This window comes from Aspergillus brasiliensis, assembly GCF_001889945.1.
Source record: "Aspergillus brasiliensis CBS 101740 unplaced genomic scaffold ASPBRscaffold_9, whole genome shotgun sequence".
Classification (NCBI taxonomy): domain Eukaryota; kingdom Fungi; phylum Ascomycota; class Eurotiomycetes; order Eurotiales; family Aspergillaceae; genus Aspergillus; species Aspergillus brasiliensis.
The window spans coordinates 300797-320242 of NW_027137450.1; the positions used below are offsets into that span (position 1 = coordinate 300797).

The 19446-nt window shown below is 50.2% G+C and overlaps 8 protein-coding genes across 8 annotated transcripts; 1 reads left to right on the forward strand and 7 right to left on the reverse strand.

Annotated features, from left to right (window-relative positions):
* Positions 1–4023: 4023 nt before the first annotated feature.
* ASPBRDRAFT_181323 (cytochrome P450) lies at positions 4024–6296 on the reverse strand. The gene is made up of 4 exons (XM_067619944.1): positions 5989–6296; positions 4810–5922; positions 4575–4741; positions 4024–4522 (listed from the first exon to the last, which is right to left on the reverse strand). Exons 1-4 carry the CDS (start codon positions 6049–6051, stop codon positions 4369–4371), a joined length of 1497 nt encoding a protein of 498 aa, XP_067477124.1. The 5' UTR covers positions 6052–6296; the 3' UTR covers positions 4024–4368.
* A 1478-nt stretch (positions 6297–7774) lies between these two features.
* On the reverse strand, positions 7775–10362 carry ASPBRDRAFT_678282 (uncharacterized protein; the record flags this gene model as incomplete). Its single annotated transcript, XM_067628960.1, has 8 exons — positions 7775–8413; positions 8583–8648; positions 8711–8803; positions 8844–9165; positions 9215–9367; positions 9435–9701; positions 9763–10066; positions 10101–10362. 8 exons carry the CDS (start codon positions 10360–10362, stop codon positions 8012–8014), a joined length of 1869 nt encoding a protein of 622 aa, XP_067477125.1. The 3' UTR covers positions 7775–8011.
* Positions 10053–11129, reverse strand: ASPBRDRAFT_643154 (uncharacterized protein). Its single transcript, XM_067628464.1, has 2 exons — positions 10543–11129; positions 10053–10447 (listed from the first exon to the last, which is right to left on the reverse strand). The coding sequence occupies exons 1-2, from the start codon at positions 10989–10991 to the stop codon at positions 10384–10386; spliced, it is 513 nt and encodes a 170-aa protein (XP_067477126.1). The 5' UTR covers positions 10992–11129; the 3' UTR covers positions 10053–10383.
* A 46-nt stretch (positions 11130–11175) lies between these two features.
* ASPBRDRAFT_129710 (uncharacterized protein) lies at positions 11176–12270 on the reverse strand (the record flags this gene model as incomplete). The annotated part of the gene is made up of 1 exon (XM_067618161.1): positions 11176–12270. One exon carries the CDS (start codon positions 12268–12270, stop codon positions 11176–11178), a length of 1095 nt encoding a protein of 364 aa, XP_067477127.1.
* An 825-nt stretch (positions 12271–13095) lies between these two features.
* ASPBRDRAFT_66942 (uncharacterized protein) lies at positions 13096–14340 on the reverse strand (the record flags this gene model as incomplete). The annotated part of the gene is made up of 2 exons (XM_067628814.1): positions 13096–13757; positions 13818–14340. The coding sequence occupies 2 exons, from the start codon at positions 14338–14340 to the stop codon at positions 13096–13098; spliced, it is 1185 nt and encodes a 394-aa protein (XP_067477128.1).
* A 979-nt stretch (positions 14341–15319) lies between these two features.
* On the forward strand, positions 15320–15877 carry ASPBRDRAFT_197595 (uncharacterized protein; the record flags this gene model as incomplete). The annotated part of the gene is made up of 1 exon (XM_067621118.1): positions 15320–15877. The coding sequence occupies one exon, from the start codon at positions 15320–15322 to the stop codon at positions 15875–15877; it is 558 nt and encodes a 185-aa protein (XP_067477129.1).
* A 299-nt stretch (positions 15878–16176) lies between these two features.
* Positions 16177–17106, reverse strand: ASPBRDRAFT_129548 (uncharacterized protein; the record flags this gene model as incomplete). The annotated part of the gene is made up of 1 exon (XM_067618149.1): positions 16177–17106. One exon carries the CDS (start codon positions 17104–17106, stop codon positions 16177–16179), a length of 930 nt encoding a protein of 309 aa, XP_067477130.1.
* A 501-nt stretch (positions 17107–17607) lies between these two features.
* Positions 17608–19065, reverse strand: ASPBRDRAFT_56657 (mercuric reductase; the record flags this gene model as incomplete). Its single annotated transcript, XM_067627602.1, has 1 exon — positions 17608–19065. The coding sequence occupies one exon, from the start codon at positions 19063–19065 to the stop codon at positions 17608–17610; it is 1458 nt and encodes a 485-aa protein (XP_067477131.1).
* Positions 19066–19446: the final 381 nt, after the last annotated feature.

Sequence of the window (19446 nt, forward strand, 5' to 3'; positions counted from 1 at the left end):
ATACGGGCCAACTGCCTCTTTCAAGTTTCAACTTCCAAGGTTCTGGGAAACAGAAGAGATCCGGAAAACTAGAGTAGGTCCTGTCTCGATTGCCACTTTGAGCTTAGCTGGCCACGCCGCCGAGACGTTCGGGACAGTACCGTACTTTGGCTTTGTTCATGGAGGGAACTCCTAACTTACCAGGTACCACTGGATCCTTACTACCCAAGTTCAATTGGGCGGGTGTACCTGGTTGGGCCCGCCATTGTACTAAGAATACCAAGGGAATTAAGGCATACCGTTGACGTTGTGCGCATAGATACACAGTAGGCGTACCTGATGTACCTGAAGGTACTTTGATACTGTACTAGTCTAGTACCCGAGGTCGGGCCTAACTCTCTTTTGATTCCTCCCTCGCCATGAACACATGGAGCCTGCGACCCAGTCAAACACCCAGAGGGGATAGTGGCGGCTACTGATCGCGCCTGCAGAAAGTCACCTATGCCCAATTATCGAGACGCTGGCGAGGGGGAAGTAACAGCCGACCACTCAGTTTGCTGGCCAGCCATGGAGGCTGCATGGCTGCGGTGGAACCTGGTCGGCACTACTACCACCGCATCACCCCCTCCCTCTCCCGGTGGGTTTCCGGGCGAATCACCTGACGCGCCGCGGGACTGCGATCGCAGCCAGAGTAGGCTATCTGAAGATCGCCTAATGTAACTATGAGTTCATTCCTGCTTCGACTTGACATCAACAGACAGGAACCGGTTGGGCTCACGGAACTGTTTTCCAGACATTGTCACCCAATACACCGCTCAACCAACTTGACCACTCGACCACTCAACCCGCTTAGACCCTCGGACCTTGTTGCTGCATTTGCCTCCAGGTCTTCGTCCAGCCTAGATACGTCCGATTGCAAGGGCTACTTTGGGTATGCGCTACGGCCATCTCGGACTACACGCCTCGTTTGACCTGGTCATCCGGTGGCAATGCGAAATTCCAGAGCGTCATGCAACGCTAAGCAGTAGATATTGTCGATTCGAGTACATAGTAGATAGTGCTGTTTTCCTGGCCTCGTCTCCCTCTCCCCCTCGCAGAGGGAGCTTGATAGTAACCCATTTGGGAAGAGTGCGCATGAAGGGAGGAGCCTGATATCCACTGGGGGAACCAGTGACAGAGGCTTGAGCCGTACAATGGACGACGGGCTGCGGGCACGGGTGCACCGAATGACGGGAAGGAAAGGGAGAGACCGTCCGTACTGTGGTAGATACACACAGTACGAGTTTTCTCGAATTTAGGACATTGCATACGTCCCTGATAAGCGGGTATTAGTGTAATGGTAATAGGTAAGTAACAAAGTAAGTCAGTAAGTACTGTAGTAGCCTTGAGTTCTATTTTGCGCATTTCTCGCGCAGGGTTTTACCGGCCGGTAAGTATTGAACCGTCACCCGCATGCCAGGGTTGGTATGGTTTTCTGATTCCGCAAATCATAGTAATGCACGGCTCTGGCTCACCCATTGGGTGGTGAAATGCGCCGTAGCAGCCCTTGGTGGCCTGTACATGGGGCACTAGGAGGAGATGGGCCAGCAGATACACCGTAGTGACATTGCGCCACCAGAGCTCGGGCTCCCACGCGAGCAATTCCGAAGCCCAATCAGACGTGCCACATATGTCTCAAGGGGAAAGGGTTAGATATCCTTGGCAATGGGAAGGGGAAAAGGCGTGGTCGATGGAAACTCAATCAAACCAGCCCAGCCGAGATGCAGCAGAATCCTACCGACACCTCAGCCATCAACCTTCTGAATTGAGTAACGAACCGGTCATGTGAGGCCACAATCACGCACATCTTTCCCCCGTTTTGCATGGATGTTTGCTTGCTCTGGCACTATTCTCCCCCGTCGCTGCATTCAATCGTCTGTCTCTCTCTCTCTCCCCCCCTCTTGTCCCTCTCCCTCTCCTCTTTTCTCCCCCCTCCATCACAAAATCCCCCATCCTCTATCGGCTAACAGGGAGACAGCCATCGCGGCACCTACCCTAGCGTCCGCATTATCGAATTATAGCTCCGATTGCGGGCCAACCATTCTCGAGTCCACGTCGCGCCAATTTCGGAGAAACGGGAGGTCCAACCCTCAACCACCAGGTGTCAGACGAGGCCAGTCGGAAATCGCCCGTCTCCATCTGACGTGCATTACCTAGCTTGAAATCTGTCGACACATTTCCATTCTTTGGTTTCACTAACCTCAACAGCCTTCCTGCATGGGTGGCATCCCCGAGGCCACCCAGGCTTGGTATTACCCTGGTCTAGTGCAGCTGTCATGCCTCCACTCACGTAGCTTAGGCAGAACCGACTGTTCTAGACAGGTGTGACCCTTGCTTCGCTCTCCGGATCACTGGACATACGAAGTACCAGCATCTGGCTGCCAACAGAGTTCTACGTCAACGTCAGGTAAGCTCGAGTATTTCCTCTATACTGTGATCTCGTTTCCAGACATACCTGGGTTTCGGTGTGCTTTGCCGAACTTCACCGGGATGAGAGACAAGCATGTAGCCAATCATCCCCTCGCTGAAGGGAAATCCTACCCATCCTGGCAATAGGCGATTAGGACTGGCGTGACAGGACTCCCCCTCACCACCCTCCCTCATTTCCCACTATTGACATCCGGTGACTGACCGTATCCTCGTCAAGAATGTGCCAGTGTCTGTCACCCATCAACCACTCCGCCCTGATACTAGTTGTACCGTCGGAATCCTGTTACGCTTCGGCGCTGCGCATTAAGCCTATCAGCATGACAATGCCTTTCCCAACAAGGCCCACTTTCCTTGACCTCCACCACACAACACGGCAGTGGAGCCGGACGCAATAGTCTTCAAAATGGGTTACTTGGGCGAATAGGTCGAATTCAAGGAGGGACGACATTCGAGGCTGCATAATCTTTCAAGGAAGGAACTCGGTGGGGGTGTTGGCCGCGTTAAGCTGTACTTGCGACAGATTCACAGCGCAAGGATAAGCAGCAAAGCGTCGAACCGAGCCAAACAATCATCATGATTTGATGGCAGTTTAGGGTGTCCTTGCCAGGGATCGGCGGCAATGTTGTGAGGGTCTTTTACCATTCAGGCTGCCTTTCCCTGGGCACGGACGGGTAGCCTTCTGCAGGCCGAAGTCAACTACAACCCAACTACTCGAGGACTCGAGCTACTGCTTTGCTGCAAAGTGGCTGATAGTCTGGTGGAAACCTGTACGAAACACTCTGGTCAGAATCTGCGGCGCAAAGCCCCGAGCTCCGACCTAGCGGCAGGAACAGACCAACCGCCCTGCCTTGCGAAACTCCCATGTCGGAGCACATAGCTGGACCAACTGCCGGCTGTTGGGAAATCATTGCTCCAATTTTCGGTTAACTCTTTTCTGCAAATGTTAACGATGTTACACAACGGACAGAAAATGATGCCTAGATGTCATTCAGAACATTGTATACTGAGCTTTTGTGCATTCACCACTCAGTACCACCACTGTCAATCCCTCTCTGCATCCTCTCCCTATACTTGCAGGGTGCAGCGCTGGACAGCATAATATCCACAGCAACGACAGCTGCTCTCGCTGGAGGATGGGTGGTTTGGAGGAGGAGTGACCAGTATGATCAGCCGACAGAGTGCAATTCTCGCAGGATCCCATGTATTAGCCTCGTTAGACCATCACTTCGTCACACTGGATCAGTAAGCGAGAATTCTGGATTATGCGACCGTGGGCAAAGTCCAGGCTCAAAACCCTGTTTGAACGTCATGTCCAACCGACCGCGCATGTCATGATGAAACAAGGAATCATCCTCCACACGGGCATGGACAAACATGGGCAATGCCCACGCTGCATCTCAGATGCCTGGCGGTTGGAACTTTGATTGCTGGACACGTCGCCTTTCGCTTCGATCGCTGCGGCGGTGCCACATGACGTCATGCTCGATCAGCTTACCGCCAGTGCCTTTCCGCTTCGGGAAGTCCTGTTGCCATCCGCAAAGTGCAGTGTGTCGGCATGATTTTGGTGCTTTCTAGGCTGTTCTCTACGAGTCATCCTGCCAGCGCCATTTGAAACTTGCTGTCACTACTGACTATACGAATAGTTTGCCTTTCTGGCAGAAGTACCGTAGCGCGCGGTATCTGCGGCTCCTAGTGTGGGCGTCCCTGACCCCAACTAAGGAGATTGACGGAATACTGTGTAGACCAGGAGGACTGAATAAGGATGATCTTCGTTAGAGTGCATAACAGACTGAACCACGATCAATTGTCGTCCCCACAGCTGAGCGACTTTGCTCTCGACACTGACAGATTTTGTCCCAAACCCCTATACACAAATTCCCGTCCTTCCTAGACACTCCGTTGTGCAGCAATAGGTTCCCTCTAAGCCCGAGGGGTCAATTGTACCATTAGTTGGTTCTTTTGCCATAGTGTCCACGTCTTTTGGTTTTCCCACCCTACTGATTCGGGAGCCAAGGTTAGGTCATAGTGATACAGGACCTTGGCTAGGATGAGTCGCATCTCATGATAGGCGAGACTGGTCCAGACGTTAGTCATGCTTCCTAGACATTAATGACTAGGAAACTCACTTCTTTCCCAGGCAGTTGCGAGGCCCGAACGAGAAGGGCTGACAAGCCGCCTTGTTATCGCCAGCAAACTCCGGGTCGTTACCCCACCGCTCTGGAAGAAAGTCATCGGGCCGGATGAAGTTTCGCGGATTGCGATACGTTGCCCAGTGGTGGACGGAGACAGCCGTCTAAACTCACACATCAGTCGGAGGTTCCAATGGAAGAAAGGGCAGGTAGGTTGAGTAATATTACTCACATTGCCGGGTATATACTCGCCGCAGATTTCCATACCCTCCTTCGGAGTGACACGAGGCATCCCGGTAGGGACAGGGGGATACATTCGAAGGCCCTCGTCGATACACATGTTCAAGTACTTCAGCTGGGCTAACCGCAACATATCGATGTCTGAATCTTGCTCGAAGGTATCTCGGACCTCTTTGGTGATCCTTTCCAGTTTGTCGGGATTCCGCAACAATTGATACGTGAGGCCACTCAGTGCTGTTGCGGTGGTTTCTGTCCCAGCTACCATGAACAATTGCGAGTTGGCGTACATCTCGTCGCGGCTCAAACGCAGGGACTCTTTCTGCGCCATGACCAGACCCCAGATATCAGGGCGATCCAGGCTCTGGTCAACTCTCCAGTCAACCCTTTCCTTGCATGACTGGTAATGAGACGCCTGCCGCTGTTTCAATGACCGTGGGAGGAGCGAGTTCAAGAAATAGGAACACCATGGATAGTATCGTGCGACACGTTTGAGTGAGTTGACCTTCACACTGGAGAAGATCGATGTCACCCATCCTACATTACCCGTGCCCTTCAGCAAATTCAATGGGTCCCCAAAGGTCAAGTCACCCATGATGTCGAAGGTGGTCAGATTGTACATCAAGACCATCTCAATTGTTGCCTTGGGGTCTGCTTGGACAATGTCTCGTAGCTTCTCGATGAGCATGTCCGCATAATGAGCGATGAGCGGCTGCTGCTCGCGTAGGGCCTTATCCGAGAAGGCATGCGAGAAATTGCGACGAAAGCGCGAATGATCGGCGGCTGGGGCGCGAATGACGTCTGGGGTCCTGTTCAGTGTGTGGCCAAAGAATCGCATGTCCTTCTCGGTGGACTTCTTGGTTGCACTAGCATGGCCGTAGATATCTCTCCAAGCTTCAGCGGACGAGTAGCTGACTTGATCGGGCGAGATCCGGACAGTGTCTCCATAGACCAGGTGAAGGTTTCTCACCCAGGTATGCTCGTTTCCCATGAGGTTATGATACATATACACTAGTCGTGTAACCGCCGCCAGCTTTGGACCGGCGATCTTATGCAGAGGGTTGATGTACAACTCGTAGAAACATTTTCCCACCAAAACGAGGAATAACTGTGATCATGAGAAGTACACGTTAGCAACTGCGAACCCCTTGCGTTCTCGATGGGTTGCACTAACTATGCCAGCTGTTAATGTGAAGTAACGCCCCCCAAGGGCTTCTCCAATGCTTTGGTGAATCATACTGAGGCTCGGGAATAGCAATAACCAACAACCAAAATGTCTCAAGGAAAGCGTTGCTTACATCGCCGTGACGGGGCTGCAGCTGGTATTTATCTGCCCTTTCCAAAGGGAGGAGTCGTCTGACGTTGCAACCGCGGGCCTGATTATGTCGAGGCAAAGCTGCACAAGCCCAGCCAATGCTGGACCAAGCCGGCACACGACCCGTTGCCAGCCAAGCTGCATGAAGCTATCAGCAGGAAGAGGCCTCGGTCCATCCCCTATACATCACTCCGATGCGGGTGCTTCTCGGCTGTAGAGCTCCGATGCCCGATGGGAGATCATGGCAACCTGTCATCTTGACGGGCTTCATGGCTGGTCTCATTTCGCAGGCGTGATTTGAGGCATAGTGACCGAGCGGGGAAGCTGTAGAGTGGAGTTTGTTGCGGCACATCGACGTTTCGAAAGAGGGGTTTTGTTGATCGGCGACGTCCTCGGAGCGAATGGTAGGATAAACATTGGCGTTATGCCACTGTGCCGAGACATTTGGGTTTTGCATAACCAGCCAGCCGCTTTTCTTCACCGGCTCTGATCTGACGCCAGGTGAAAGCCTTGACTCAAGAGCAAGGGTGCATTTGGGTACGTGTATAAGCCATGTCACATGTCATGGGTTATGCGGCTTGGCCTGTGCACAACGCCGCGTCAACGGTCACTGCAGTCGGTATAATTTTGACCAGCAAGGGATTGGTCTGCACTCGTGCCGTTTCACCCGGGTGTGGTTGCAGACCCAAGTGCAGCTGCAGTGTGCCCTCACAGGGATGCCTTGTTGTCCGGTGTGGGTGGAATCTACCAATCTGAATCGCATTGCCTATTGTCCAATGATAAGACGAGTTAACAAGCTCTGCCGATCCTCTTCTAAACTCAAATTACTTGGACAGACGCTGATATCACCTCTCATACCTGACATTTTACATCTACTAACTTAGAACCACAATTTGGAATAGGACAACCGCTCGGATGCTCGGGACAGGAACAGTCAGACGGCGAACGCATAAGACTGCCACATATACAGTGGACTCACATTATCCCCAGCAGCCAAGCGACGTAGGATCGATTACCTCCATTTAGTGCTTATTGGATGGTAAGCAAGCATAACAATTATGACGACGGAGTTTGCTGGCCGAACCTGCAGCAGCAGTGCCAATCCATCCTTCGAGCCGAAAGTTGAGCTATCGCCGGGGGATGCTCGGGCCGGAGGATCAACTGAGCTAGCTACTACGCTACGCCTTCCTTCCAAGGAACCGAGTCGATCTTCGGTGCTCGGGAAGGATCAGGAACATACTATAGTTATATTTCCTGGTCCTATATGGTTTAAACCAGTGGGGTCGGGGGTCGCTGCCTTGCAAGATGCACGTGAGGTGTTCGAAGCTAGTTTGTTCATTACATCGTTTCCTGGGACTCTTCTTTGGAGATGAGAGACTCGTCTTGTCTTGTATTTTGCATGGCTTGAATGACTGATATAGTTGAATAGAAACAGATATTTGCTAAAGAAATGAAGCCTGGGTGACTGGTCAATCTCCTTTGCCGCCGAGTGGAAATCCCTCAACGCTCGCCATGGAGAATCCGAGACACTGCCAGCACAAATCTCCACTCTATCGTCATAGACAATATCAACTACAGGAAATATGTCATCGAAGCAGGCAGCCAGATTTATTCCACTTTATTTTCATGCAAGATGTGTGATAGACAGGCTGGTTTGCCGTGCGGTCGGAATATCCGGGCCTTCCTAATCGGGATCGGATGTTGATTTCCTTTGCCGAGCAGGGGTAAATCTGTGAGATCATCTCCTGTAGCTCTCAAATAGTGCTTTTTCCCTCACACTAGCGCTTTTTGCTTCAAATGTCACTCTCTTGATCTTCTATTGTCTCAAATGGACATATGTGCTAAAAAGAAAAAGGCATGGGTTAACACGTCTACAGGAGTGTCATGCAGCCGTATATTCGTCCAGAAGCCTGTTCACTATTCCTTCCATCTCCTCCTGACTTGGCTCTTCATCATCGTTTGTTGATCCGGGTTGAACCGGGACTGCAGGATGCATCTCTTCGCTAGTAAGACTGGGCTCATCCCAGTGGTCCTGCGCCTCGGAGTCCTGATTTCCGTAAACATATGGCTCGGGAAGGGGAGCCGGAGCTTCACTCCTATGGATTTGGACATGCGCAATGCAATCGAGATTGACTTCCTCCTCCACCCGGGCCGAAGCGACAGAAACGCTGGGTGCTCGTTTGGGACCGATAGCTTTCAACAATCTTCTAATTGGGAACAGAAGACCAGGACGTCGGGATCGTGTTCCTTCGTCAACCTTATGCTCGATTAGATTGTTGAAAGCCTGTGCTATTTGTCTCTCATGTGCAAGCCGTCAGGTATGTGCCAACAAATCCTCTTCGAAGTGATTAAACATAGATTCATTGAGTATGATGTAGTCATAATCGAGCTATTCGAAATTATAGCAAGGTCAATATTGACACCGATGGCTCTTTTATGGGGTCGATACGTACCTCATCCCACTTGCAAGGTAAACCATAGGCGTTCAGACTCTCCGGGGAAATACGGTGGTGATGTACCTAAGATGCCAGATCAGAGTTATCCTTGCAATAAGTTCATATCGATCTGGATAAGGACTTACTCTGATGTCAACTGGAATGCCTTGCCGAACTTCTGCGTCCTTAGGTTTCATGATCTCTTTTCCTGCAGTTGATGTCTCTGGGCGCTCGAGGCTCTTGATAAAGGTGAAGGCATCTTGCTTGGATATCATCGACCCCATCAACGGGCAAGTACTCGCCGAAATGTATCCATTCAAGTGTGTCGGTGTCTGTGATGTTGCTATGGCCATCATTGAAATTCAGGGCATCTAATGCCTCTTGTTCATCGGCTGACAGAGCAAGAAGTTGGTTCAGTACTGAACTATTTGATGACTCTTTCCACCGATCTAGCTGGGCGTAAATGGCCGGGCGTGAAACCTTCACGTGTTGGACGCGGTAGACGACGTGGTGCTTTCCATATGCTATCTCGAGCTTAGGGGTTACTAAGTATACGCCGAGGGGTGCATTCGATGTTAAGCCGAGAGGCGTGTTGGATGATCTAATGATGTTAGTACAGCACAGCAGAGGTATCAGACTTAAGGTCATACTCAAGTCTCTCGTTAGCTGAAGACATGCTTAGACTGCCGTCACCCTGTTCTGCAGTGCTTACTCTGTCTGTCTCACTTGGTTTGGTATGTACAGGATGGGAATGCAAATCCCGGCCGGGCCGCCAGTCCAAGTTGTTGCCGGCAGATGAGATTCTATTCATGTCGAGTTAGCGGTATTTGATGGAATCGAACTGGTTATAAGTCAACATAAACGCACTACGGAACTCCCCGAAAAGCATCATTTGCTGTCTTTGGAAGCTGGGGTTCAACTTGAAATGAAGTTTCCCTCCTAGTGGTCTTGCCCATAGAATGGAGATATTCATCCGATGTCTTCGTCTCGGTCACGCCCGAAGTTCCAACCTGAGTTGAAGTACCATCTCGTTGTTTTGCGATATCCATGCGAGCTTTCTCCAAAGCTACGATCGAGCTTTTCAACAAATATTGATCTTCTTGGGAATATGAGATGGGACTTGTTCTTGTGGCATGCCTATTCCAGTCGTCAGGCATTAGATCAATATGCTGTGGGTACGGTGCCAAGTCGATCTTACCCTTCCATAACTTTCTTTGAGTAGCGTAGCATTGCAACCTGCAGCATGAGCATCAACGTCCCTTTTGCATCGCGCAGTTGTGCCCTCATGGCGTCCATTTGCGGCTTGACAAATGGCCACTTCACCATTTCCGCACGACTCAGTCTGAGACGATCTTTGATTTGAGCATTTTCCCTCAGCTGTTTACTCGCCTTTCGCAGGCCTTCTTCGAGCTTTTCGAAGATGGAATTGCACTTTGAAGCGAGATTCATGACGATCGCAAAGCCGGCTGCATTGAAGATTTCATTCTGTGGCTCACGGCCCCCTTTGTCGTCAGATTCAGTAGCCGATCGATCCACCATTTGGATTTTTTTCATCGTTACTATTGCTGTTGCTGTTATTGTTAGTATCTGATGATTCCCGTTTGTGAAATAGAGCCTCATCGGCTAGTCCACCCAACTGCTGCAAAATACTGGCATTCACAGAGACAGCCTCGGCGATATCTGCGATCTCATCCCAGGCGGACTTGATCTGGTCTGCAAATATTATTAGCTTGATGGAGCATTGAATCCCGGATGTTGCAATTCCGATGATTGCCGAGGCGGATCCAACTGCCTCCATGATGCTGCTGGAGGAAAGGAGCTAGTTTATCGCGGCAGAGACTCTTCGGATAGATCGAGTGTGAGAACGGTGGGATATTTTTGACCTTGCAGGGCAAATTATTAGCCACCGGTAGGCTATGCTGCCCCGTTTCCTACACTTTGCAGCCCAATCCCTAACTTATCACGGTTTCTCACTTACACTGAGTTAAGCCGGGAATGGAAGGTCCGTCTCTGATCGTAGTGAGGAGATAATGTCGGATTGCTTTGAGGCAGGTAATGGCTCTGCTGATGTGTAGCATAAACCTTCCTCGATGCTGGGCGCGACCTCGATCCGTGAACGCGTTCGAGTCTAGGGATATATCGGAGAAGGGGGCTACACGTAGGAAGTAAGGAAGAGGAAGAAAAGGGTGGGGAGGAGGAGGAGAAGCAGGTTACCAAGTCAGAATGAAATCCCAAAGAGATTGGGTGTAAACAAGATAACCGCGAGCAAGGAAGGTACTGCTCAGGGTAATGCTCCCCCAGCAGCCATGGTCTGGCTGTGTCGGCTTGAGACATCCAATGAATGGTGGTGGTGGTGAGCTGCAAGCGCTGAGAAACTACAGGTTTGCTATTTTCTACAGGTTTGCTATTTTCTACAGGTCGGCTCATCTGCAAGGCTGCACTAAGATGGGATGTAGTAGGCTCTCATTGGATACAGAGCCTGGGACATCCCTGATAGCCGGGGTGCCCGGTAGACACCGGCAAGGCTGAGGTTATTGCCCTTCTATTCACATCTTTTTAGTCCATTTGTTTCCATCACCTCGATAAATACAGGCCGTAAGCTCCCACCCCGTTAAGCATGATCAATAGGCGACGGTCCCGCGTCAATCGGATACGTGAAGATATAGTTCGGTCCGTCAGCCATCAACCCATCACCACCCGGCCTCATCTGCGAAGCAGGCAACCAGAGCTTCTTATCAGCAGTAACCCACATCAGATCGGTCCAAAGCAACTTCTCATCCTGGATCAGCACCGTGGCGCGTCCATCCGGCGTAACCTTCCAAATGGCCAGCAAGTTCGTATCGCTCACATAGATGTTTCCATCGCCGTCAATAGTAGTACCGCCAGTGCTGGGGGTCAGGGCAAACGGCTCCGCATAATCTCCCAAGGTCGATGCAAGCGTCGCATTCTTCAAAGAGGCATCCACGTACGCCGTCTTGATGCGATACATGCCTCCATTGCAGGGCTGGTAGTACAGATACACACCGTCCGGGGAGACTTCAATCTGGTCCAATCCGACGGACAGGGTGCTGCCGGCGGCGCCGTAGCCGGGGACGAGGGTGCCGTTGTACATCATGGGGAACCACGGTTGGGCGGAAGCGTCGGTGGACAGGACGCGCACACCTGTGCCGGTGGTCATGTTCATGACGAGTAGAGCACCCGCGGTGTCACTCAGGTAGGCGACGGTACCAGCGGCGTTGAAGCGGACGTCATCAATGCCACTGTCGGATGTTTTCATGGCGTCAAGATAGTAGAGTTTGTCCACGGCGTCGGTGGTGAGGTTCACGCCGACGAGCTTGGTGGAGCCGTTCACGCCGGTGGATCCGCCGTCGACAATCCAGTAGCGGCCGTCAGGACCAATGCGGGCACCATCGATGCTGACGAAGGTCTTGCGTGGGTCGGAGGTAGGGTCGGAGGAGTTGTAGGAGTTCCAGGCGGTGTTTGGGTAGAGGACCGTGGAGTTGTCGTCCAGGAGCTCGACGATCTGAGGGGGCAGCGTGGTTGAGTATCGCTGGGAGAGGAATTTGCGGCCATCGGAGGAGATACTGATGCCTTGAGTGGCACGCTCGAGAGAGTAGGCGAGTTCGAGGCCTGGGGTGGTGCTTGCGGTTGCGGTAGCCAAGGGGGCTGTGAGGCCGAGGAGGCCGAGGAAGAGGGCCGTTGACATCGTGGCCTCCAGGTGAAGAAGTAAGAAACTATATGGGGATTGTGATTGAGTATGGTTACTGATCCCATGATGTGTTGGATCTTTATAGGATAGCTTTATAGTAGCCAGATCAGCCCAGGAGATTGAAGAAAAGGAAACTATCTCCGCCACGCCAAGCAAGGCCAAGAGGATACTGGATCAAAGCCAAGCACAGCCAAACTCAAACAAGCTTAGCCTCCGCATTCTTCAGTGTTCCACTTGAAGAGGGATTGCCGGATGGGCATGATATGAGGGTGTTGGGGAATAAATGGATACTTTAATTGTGCGCTAGGCGCTTCGAAAAGTCGAAATTAGGATGCATTGCAGGTATCAGAGTTTCTTATCCTTCAGCAAGGTGATACATCTGTCTCCACAGCTTGGGTGGACACGCAGTAGGGCCTCTGAGATCGGACGCAGTGTCGCACCCAAGAAATAATGCAAGACATGTGGTGTTAATTGCTAGAGGTATTCATGTACCCAGCATGGCCACAGAAAACGCTAATAACGATGATACATTATTCTGTCGCATAAAAAAATGAGCAAGCATCAGGACGCGGGATCCATCAATCAGACTTATTGCTGATATCCACCAAATCCCATCCCCTATCTTCATCGATAGTCAGGATTGCAAATGAATCAGCATCTTCACAGCAGTCTACTTCAAAGGTTGTCCGAAATTCGAAACAGAGACATGTGATTGTATTAACTAGGCACATAATTCAAAGATCTAGTTACAATTGGTCTGCTTTGAATGTCATCTATCACGGCGTGACGATCGGACGCTTCCAGAGCCTTTATACCTCCCATTCATTTAGGCTTATTCGGGTCTTTCGAACCGCCCAAACCACCAAGCTTGCCGAATGCCTTTCCTAGTGTCTCCATCGTTGGGCGTTTCCTGAGGCCGTGCGGATCCTTGTTTCGCATGATGGTAAGATTCTGTTTCTTGATGGCGTCCCAGTCCAGTGAAAATGCGCGTAGAAAGATAGGTGCAAGGTCATGAGAGGCACAAAGCTCTTCTTCTTGTCCACGAGTAGCTTTCTTCTTTATCAGATCATCAAGATGCCCTTGAACCGTGGTAGTTTGCAAAGGTAAAACGAGGATAAGGCCCACCAATGCAGAAGAAAAGTATGGTTCACCAAGAAAGTACCTGTGTCTGGTTCCTAAAAGGCGTGTTCTGGAGTCCGGCTTAGAACCAAAAAGTTTGAGGTCTCTGATAAAAACCTTGGCGTTCTTATCAAAATAGTCGTAGTCTCTATGAAGCTTGTCGAGAGCATCTGTTCTCCTGACTGCAGACTCTGAGTATTTTGTCCATATATCAAAGAACTGATTCTTATTAGGACCTCGTAGAAGACTTCTGGTCCAGGTGTCTCTGTCTAGAACGAGGTTTGAAGGACGGCCCTTTGGTGTGAATGATGTGACAACAATGTTATGGAGTGGTGTTCCTTTCTCCGCTTCTGCCATGATCCATCCTGCAAATTAATGTCAGTCAAGGTGGGAATTACTCTTTCGCACGCCTATGACTTCCTCACCAATCAAGTACGACACTGAGAAAGTCTCATATCTTCCTTGACCGAGATCAAGGGTCATCTTCTCACTATCCGGCAGGGCGCTGATCGGCGACAATGTCTCCGCGTCTAGACTTCTGGTATCAATGCGAGTGACGGGACGAACAAACACATTCTGCAAATCTTTTCTCCCGCTCACTTTCCGTCTCTGACGAAGAGACTCAGGAGCACTGGGACATTGGCTCGAGTTTAGTGAAGGGTCTGAAATTGGACGGACAATGATTGTAATTGCCGTGTCATGTTCACAGTATATTGTGTATGTCAGAAATATACTGCGGTCGGTAAGCATCTGGACTGCAGCTTTCATGCTGTCCGAAAACATGAAAAAGCTGTATTCGTCCGCAACGCTCTGTCGACGTCCAACTAGGGCCAGGATTCTGGAAAAACTGAGTTCTTGCACGCCCCTGGCATCAAGTTCCTGGTCACTCAGGACGAACTCCTTCTTCCCCATCTCCTCAAGCAAAAACATCCACTTCTTGTTAGGCATGACTGCACCCTCATGCACGAAGACGTGTTTTTCCAGGAGAACTTGAAAAGCATCAGCTCTTCCGCAGTGATAACACACTCGATAGGACACTACTTACTGATGGATTGACAGCGGTCCCAGCTGGAACGAAAGGTAACTCCACGGGAATGACTCGCCCAACAGACACTGCGTCTATCTTCAATTACAACTTAACGCGAAGAGTTAGACGTAAAGTACGTGGCGTTGAAGGTGAGGATGCCAAAAGGAAATTATGGCAGCTTGAGCTGGGCATCCACAGGCGACTGCAACAAAGACATTGCAAGAAAGATATCGAAAAGGTCTTGTATGAAGAAGCACAAAGCCTAAACACAGCTGCTAGTGAATGATGGGGTGGGTCCATCCATACAGATGGTGTCGAATCCTAGCATGATGTAGGCATTCACTGGATTATACTGCTTTACGCCGGCCGAAGACCGGTCATCGAAGTCCCCTCAAAGGAAAAAAAAAAAAAAAGAAATTGGAAGGGCATAAGAGAACAAAAGAGGGAGCGACATAAAGAAGGTGTCAACTGATATGCAGAATCTATGCCCTATAGGAGTCTCTAGTTTTAATCATGATATACCTGTTTAAGTGTCGTATAGAAATGATATTACTTATGCCTGTAGCTCCAACGGCCCGATTAGCTTCATGTACCACACAAATACTAGGGGACATGAGTCATGCCTGAACTTTAACCTCGCTCATGAACTGTTGCACATATCACTGGAAAACCTTCTGTGGATACTGGCCCAGACGACGTATTGATGACAGATATAAGTCACGAGATGAGTCATGAGTAGTTCATTATCACATTCACTCTCAATACAAAGCCTCTTCAACACTTTACCAACGTCAACTTATCTCAACTGCCTGTCCCCTACTGCCTCGTTGCTACTACATTTTAGTCAACATTATAACTACAAGATTTACCTTCAAGCAATATCCTACGCAACCACCGACGATGGAGTCGTCATCACCCTCACCTTTAATCCCACCCGACGGAACGGATTCCAAAGACACTACTATTGGATCTCCATCAACCTCTCAAGTCACCGTTTCAGACCTGAAGGGCTCCTCCATTTCTCCTAGTCTTTGGTATCGCCTACATGTCCTCATGTTCGACCTTAGCAATTTTAGCAACGCCTCTTCCAGCAAGCGTCTTGCTAGCGTCATAGACCCTTCATTTATCGGCAAACCATATTTCACAGAAGAAGAAGCCGAAAAAGTAAAATGTACTGTAATAAACAGTACAGGAAGTACATTCTCTCAGTCACTGGAAGAAGGCCTGAATGAGCGCCTGGAACGACGAAACAAGAAACGTGTTGAGAGTGGCGACTACCGTGTCTGCGCGGCACACGACCTTGCTCCCCTGATGGCACGTGCACTAGGCGTTGATTTAAAACAGATGGCAAAGGATAAAGAGTTTGCCGAGCTCGTTGAAAAGAAGGGGCTGAACTTGAAAGAGGCAACATGGAGAGGTTTGAAAAGGAAATCGTTCTCTCCAAAGAAGAGACGATAGGCAGCTTATTCATGTTTCGCTAATTCGATGCTTTGTTTCACGCAAAAAGTGGATATCCGAGTCTCATTGGCGTTGAAAGGATCAATTTCGGTGAAGAACATGTAACTAAGTACGCCCTGTCATACCGATGGAAGTCTCCGACGATCCGGAAGGATGACTTATGAAAATGGCAGGAGCTTTCCACAGATTATGGTGCGCATTATGAGCGTGGTAATCGAATTATTTTGCAGAAGAAGAAGGGCTCGTCATGAAACCGCCATCGTGTCAGTATATTTGACATTGCAATATGAACCAACCCATCAGGACCTCTGCAACTGTCTTACACTCTTCGCCCATAATATCTGTGCATAAAGCACATGCGCCTCATAAAGCAGCCACGGCAACATCTTGAAATCCCTCTTCTGCTGACCACCAGGATGCAAATCCGTACACTCAACGCATACATACGTCACCCTCGCCTTCTCATCCGAGACCTTTTCAACAATGAACTCCTGAAAGCCACCCTCCATCGACCGCCACGGCAAGCCATACGACGCAGCCTTATCTACTCCATCAACCAATGCCTTTGGAAACATCCAGTACATCACCGCACCAGCTGTATCCACAGCACCCCCATTCCTGACGGCATCTTCATTAGAACAAAATTCCGTGACCGGCTTCGGAGCATCAGGGGGTAAGTCCGATGGCCGAACGTTCAATCCACGCTCAGCATCCCAGGTCCCAAGCATATATGCCCCCATTTTGCTTGGGCGTCCAAATAAACGAGAAGAAGGGGTGAAGGATAACGGCGGCACATCTCTGTCCAAGACCGACGTTTCTATACCTGTCGCGCGTGCATCCAGAAATGCAGCAACAAGATTCCTCGCCAGACTATGCGCGTCTTGCTTTTTGTCGTCATCGTCCTGACTGAATGTCCCATATTGCGAAAGTTGTGATAAAGGCACCTCAGCCTGAATTGCAACAAAGGATGGGACCCAGTAGGTCTTATCCCCACCTGACCATGATGAGAGCAGAGTTGATTTTGTGGCGCCAAATGGTGTGGGTGCTATTGTTTCAGGGGGCGTTTCGATTAGATGGCGACATGCGCTTGCCTTTGGTAGTTCTGTGATTGCAATTCTGGGGCATGACTGGTTGAGTCGTCGCTTGGTGAAATAGGCGACCGCGCCGCTGATAGTGGCTATGGTGAGGGCTCCTGTTAGGAGGGGTCGACTTCGGATGAAGTTTGCCATGAGAAGAATCAAGAGGGGATTGGAAATGGTATGTTGTGAAATATAGCGGTGATAGCTTTTTCGATCTATGATTATATAGCGCACTAAGCAGCCCAAGATGAGAGCAAATAGGAGGGCTTTTGTGAATTCAAAAATGCAACAATTTTCATGACACTCAGCATGTACTAGCTATTCGGGGAATACGAAGTATTTAGAAGAGAGTAAGACTTATAGTTGGTTCGATTAAGACGTGTAGATTCTCGGGTAATCTCGGGTGAGGCTATCGTGAGTCAGAAAGATCCGAATGCACCCGATTTCGACTCAAAGAAGGAGTCAACAACGCATCACAAGATTAATGATGTGTTGCTTTGACTGAGGAATCCACAGTAAGCCCGTATTAGTTCCCAATAGACTGCTTGCTCTTGAGAACTGGTATATTCGAGTGCTCGTACCGTATGTGGAGAATTAGGCACAACTGATTCACACTTCAACGCCAAACATTCCCAAAACATAATAAAGCACTCATTTCAGAAACCCCCAAAGATTATTCAAGCTTTCCGCAAAGGTTGGATGGGCGAACACAGCATCCTGCAATTTCTGATAAGGCAATTTTCCCATCATGGCCGTCTGCACAACACTCATTATTTCGCCGCCCTCAACGCCTAAGCATGAAAATCCCAAGATCTGTCCAGTCTCTCCATCAACTACAGCCTTCATGGCACCTCTTGTTTCGTCTGTTTCCAACGCCCTAGCCACATAGCTCATTGGCATCTGCGCGGTCAGAATCTTCCGGCCTGGGAAGGTCTCCCTTGCTTCATGCTCATGCAACCCGACATGACCGAACTGAGGGTCTGTATAGGCGACATACGGGACGATTCGATCTTTAATCGAGAGCCGCTCATCTGCAGGTATGGTCTTCAACAATGTAGGCTTGAGTACTCGGAAGTCGTCGTAGGAGATATGCGTAAATGCTGGCGGGCCTTTGACGTCTCCCATGGCATAAATTGACGGCGAAGAAGTCTCCAGAAACTCATTCGCCACAACATAGCCCCTCTTATCCATCTTCACACCAGCGGCAGCAGCATTCAATCGCTCTGTATTCGGCACCCTTCCACTGGCGAACAGGATATGCGTCGCCCCGTTGACAGCCTCCTTTCTCTGTCCTGTCTCAACCGCAACATCAAACGTTCCCTCAGAGACATTCTCCACCGCAAGCGGCGCACTCTCCAACAAGACCTCAATGCCATCATCCCGAAAAACCCCCAGCAACATATCCGCCAACTCCTTATCCTCCCTAGGAAGCAACTGCTTCCCCCTTTGCAGAACCGTAACCCTAGCCCCAAGCCTCCTAAACAACTGTCCAAACTCAACCCCAATATACCCACCCCCAACCACCACCAAATGCCCCGGCACCTCTCCCAGCTCCATAATCGACGTAGAATCCAGCACCTTTCCACCCGGAACCCTCTCCAACCCATCAAGCACAACCCTCCCAGGCCGACACCCCGTGTTAATCACAATTTTCTCCCCCTTCACAACCCTCTCCCTGCCCTCCCTCCCATCCATAACCACCATCGTCTTCGCATCCACAAAGCTCGCCTCCCCAATGATAACATCCACCCCGGCATCCCTAAGTCTCTTCTCACCCCCCGTCCGGAACGATTCCACTATATCCCTCTTCCGCTGTCTAACCTTTTTCATATCAATCACCACTTCATTATTACCATTACCCTCATAGGAACCAGATACTTTCGGAACATGAACACCATACTCCCCGCCCCTCCTAGCAAGATACGCTACTCTCCCCGAAGCAATCATCGTCTTGGTTGGCGTACACCCTTCATTCACGCAACATCCGCCGATATGTTCCCGCTCGATGAGGGCCGTTTTGTGGTTCGCGAGAGCGAGAGCCCGCGCGAGGGGCGTGCCGCCTTGGCCCGAGCCGATGATAATGGTGTCGTATTGGGTGGGGGTGGACATGGTTTGGATGAGGTGGTGTTTTAGAGGGTGTCGGAGGATAGGGCGGTACATTTGGTGTGTGAATTGCTGGGGTATTTATGTTTGGTGTGAAGGTTGGGATAAGGGAGAGGGTGGGTTGGGTAGATATACTTAGTATACGAGATATAGGCGGGTACAAAGAAAAGAGGGGCTATTGGAAGGAGGGATCATGATTAGATCATTGTGTGGTTGGTTGAGGATGGTCTGGATCGTCGGGAGGAGATCGGATGGATTGGGAGTTCCGTGGATAAGGACGGGAAGCCATGTGCTTTTCCGCCTATGGAATGTAGAGTAAGCAGTATGTGGGTTGAGTAAAGATGGATGGATTAGGTTGCTTACTTGAGGATTCTCCGAAAGTGGTAC

What these genes read in the sequence shown, in the direction of transcription:
- ASPBRDRAFT_181323 (XM_067619944.1), bottom strand. Translation starts at nt 6,051, where the DNA reads ATGATTCACCAAAGCATTGGAGAAGCCCTTGGGGGGCGTTACTTCACA. An exon ending in TCACATTAACAGCTGGCATA is followed by an intron (nt 5,923 to 5,988) that starts GTTAGTGCAACC and finishes TCATGATCACAG; the next exon opens with TTATTCCTCGTTTTGGTGGG. An exon ending in GCGAGTATATACCCGGCAAT is followed by an intron (nt 4,742 to 4,809) that starts GTGAGTAATATT and finishes GTGTGAGTTTAG; the next exon opens with ACGGCTGTCTCCGTCCACCA.
- ASPBRDRAFT_643154 (XM_067628464.1), bottom strand. Translation starts at nt 10,991, where the DNA reads ATGAGCCGACCTGTAGAAAATAGCAAACCTGTAGAAAATAGCAAACCT. An exon ending in CATTCCCGGCTTAACTCAGT is followed by an intron (nt 10,448 to 10,542) that starts GTAAGTGAGAAA and finishes TTGCCCTGCAAG; the next exon opens with GTCAAAAATATCCCACCGTT.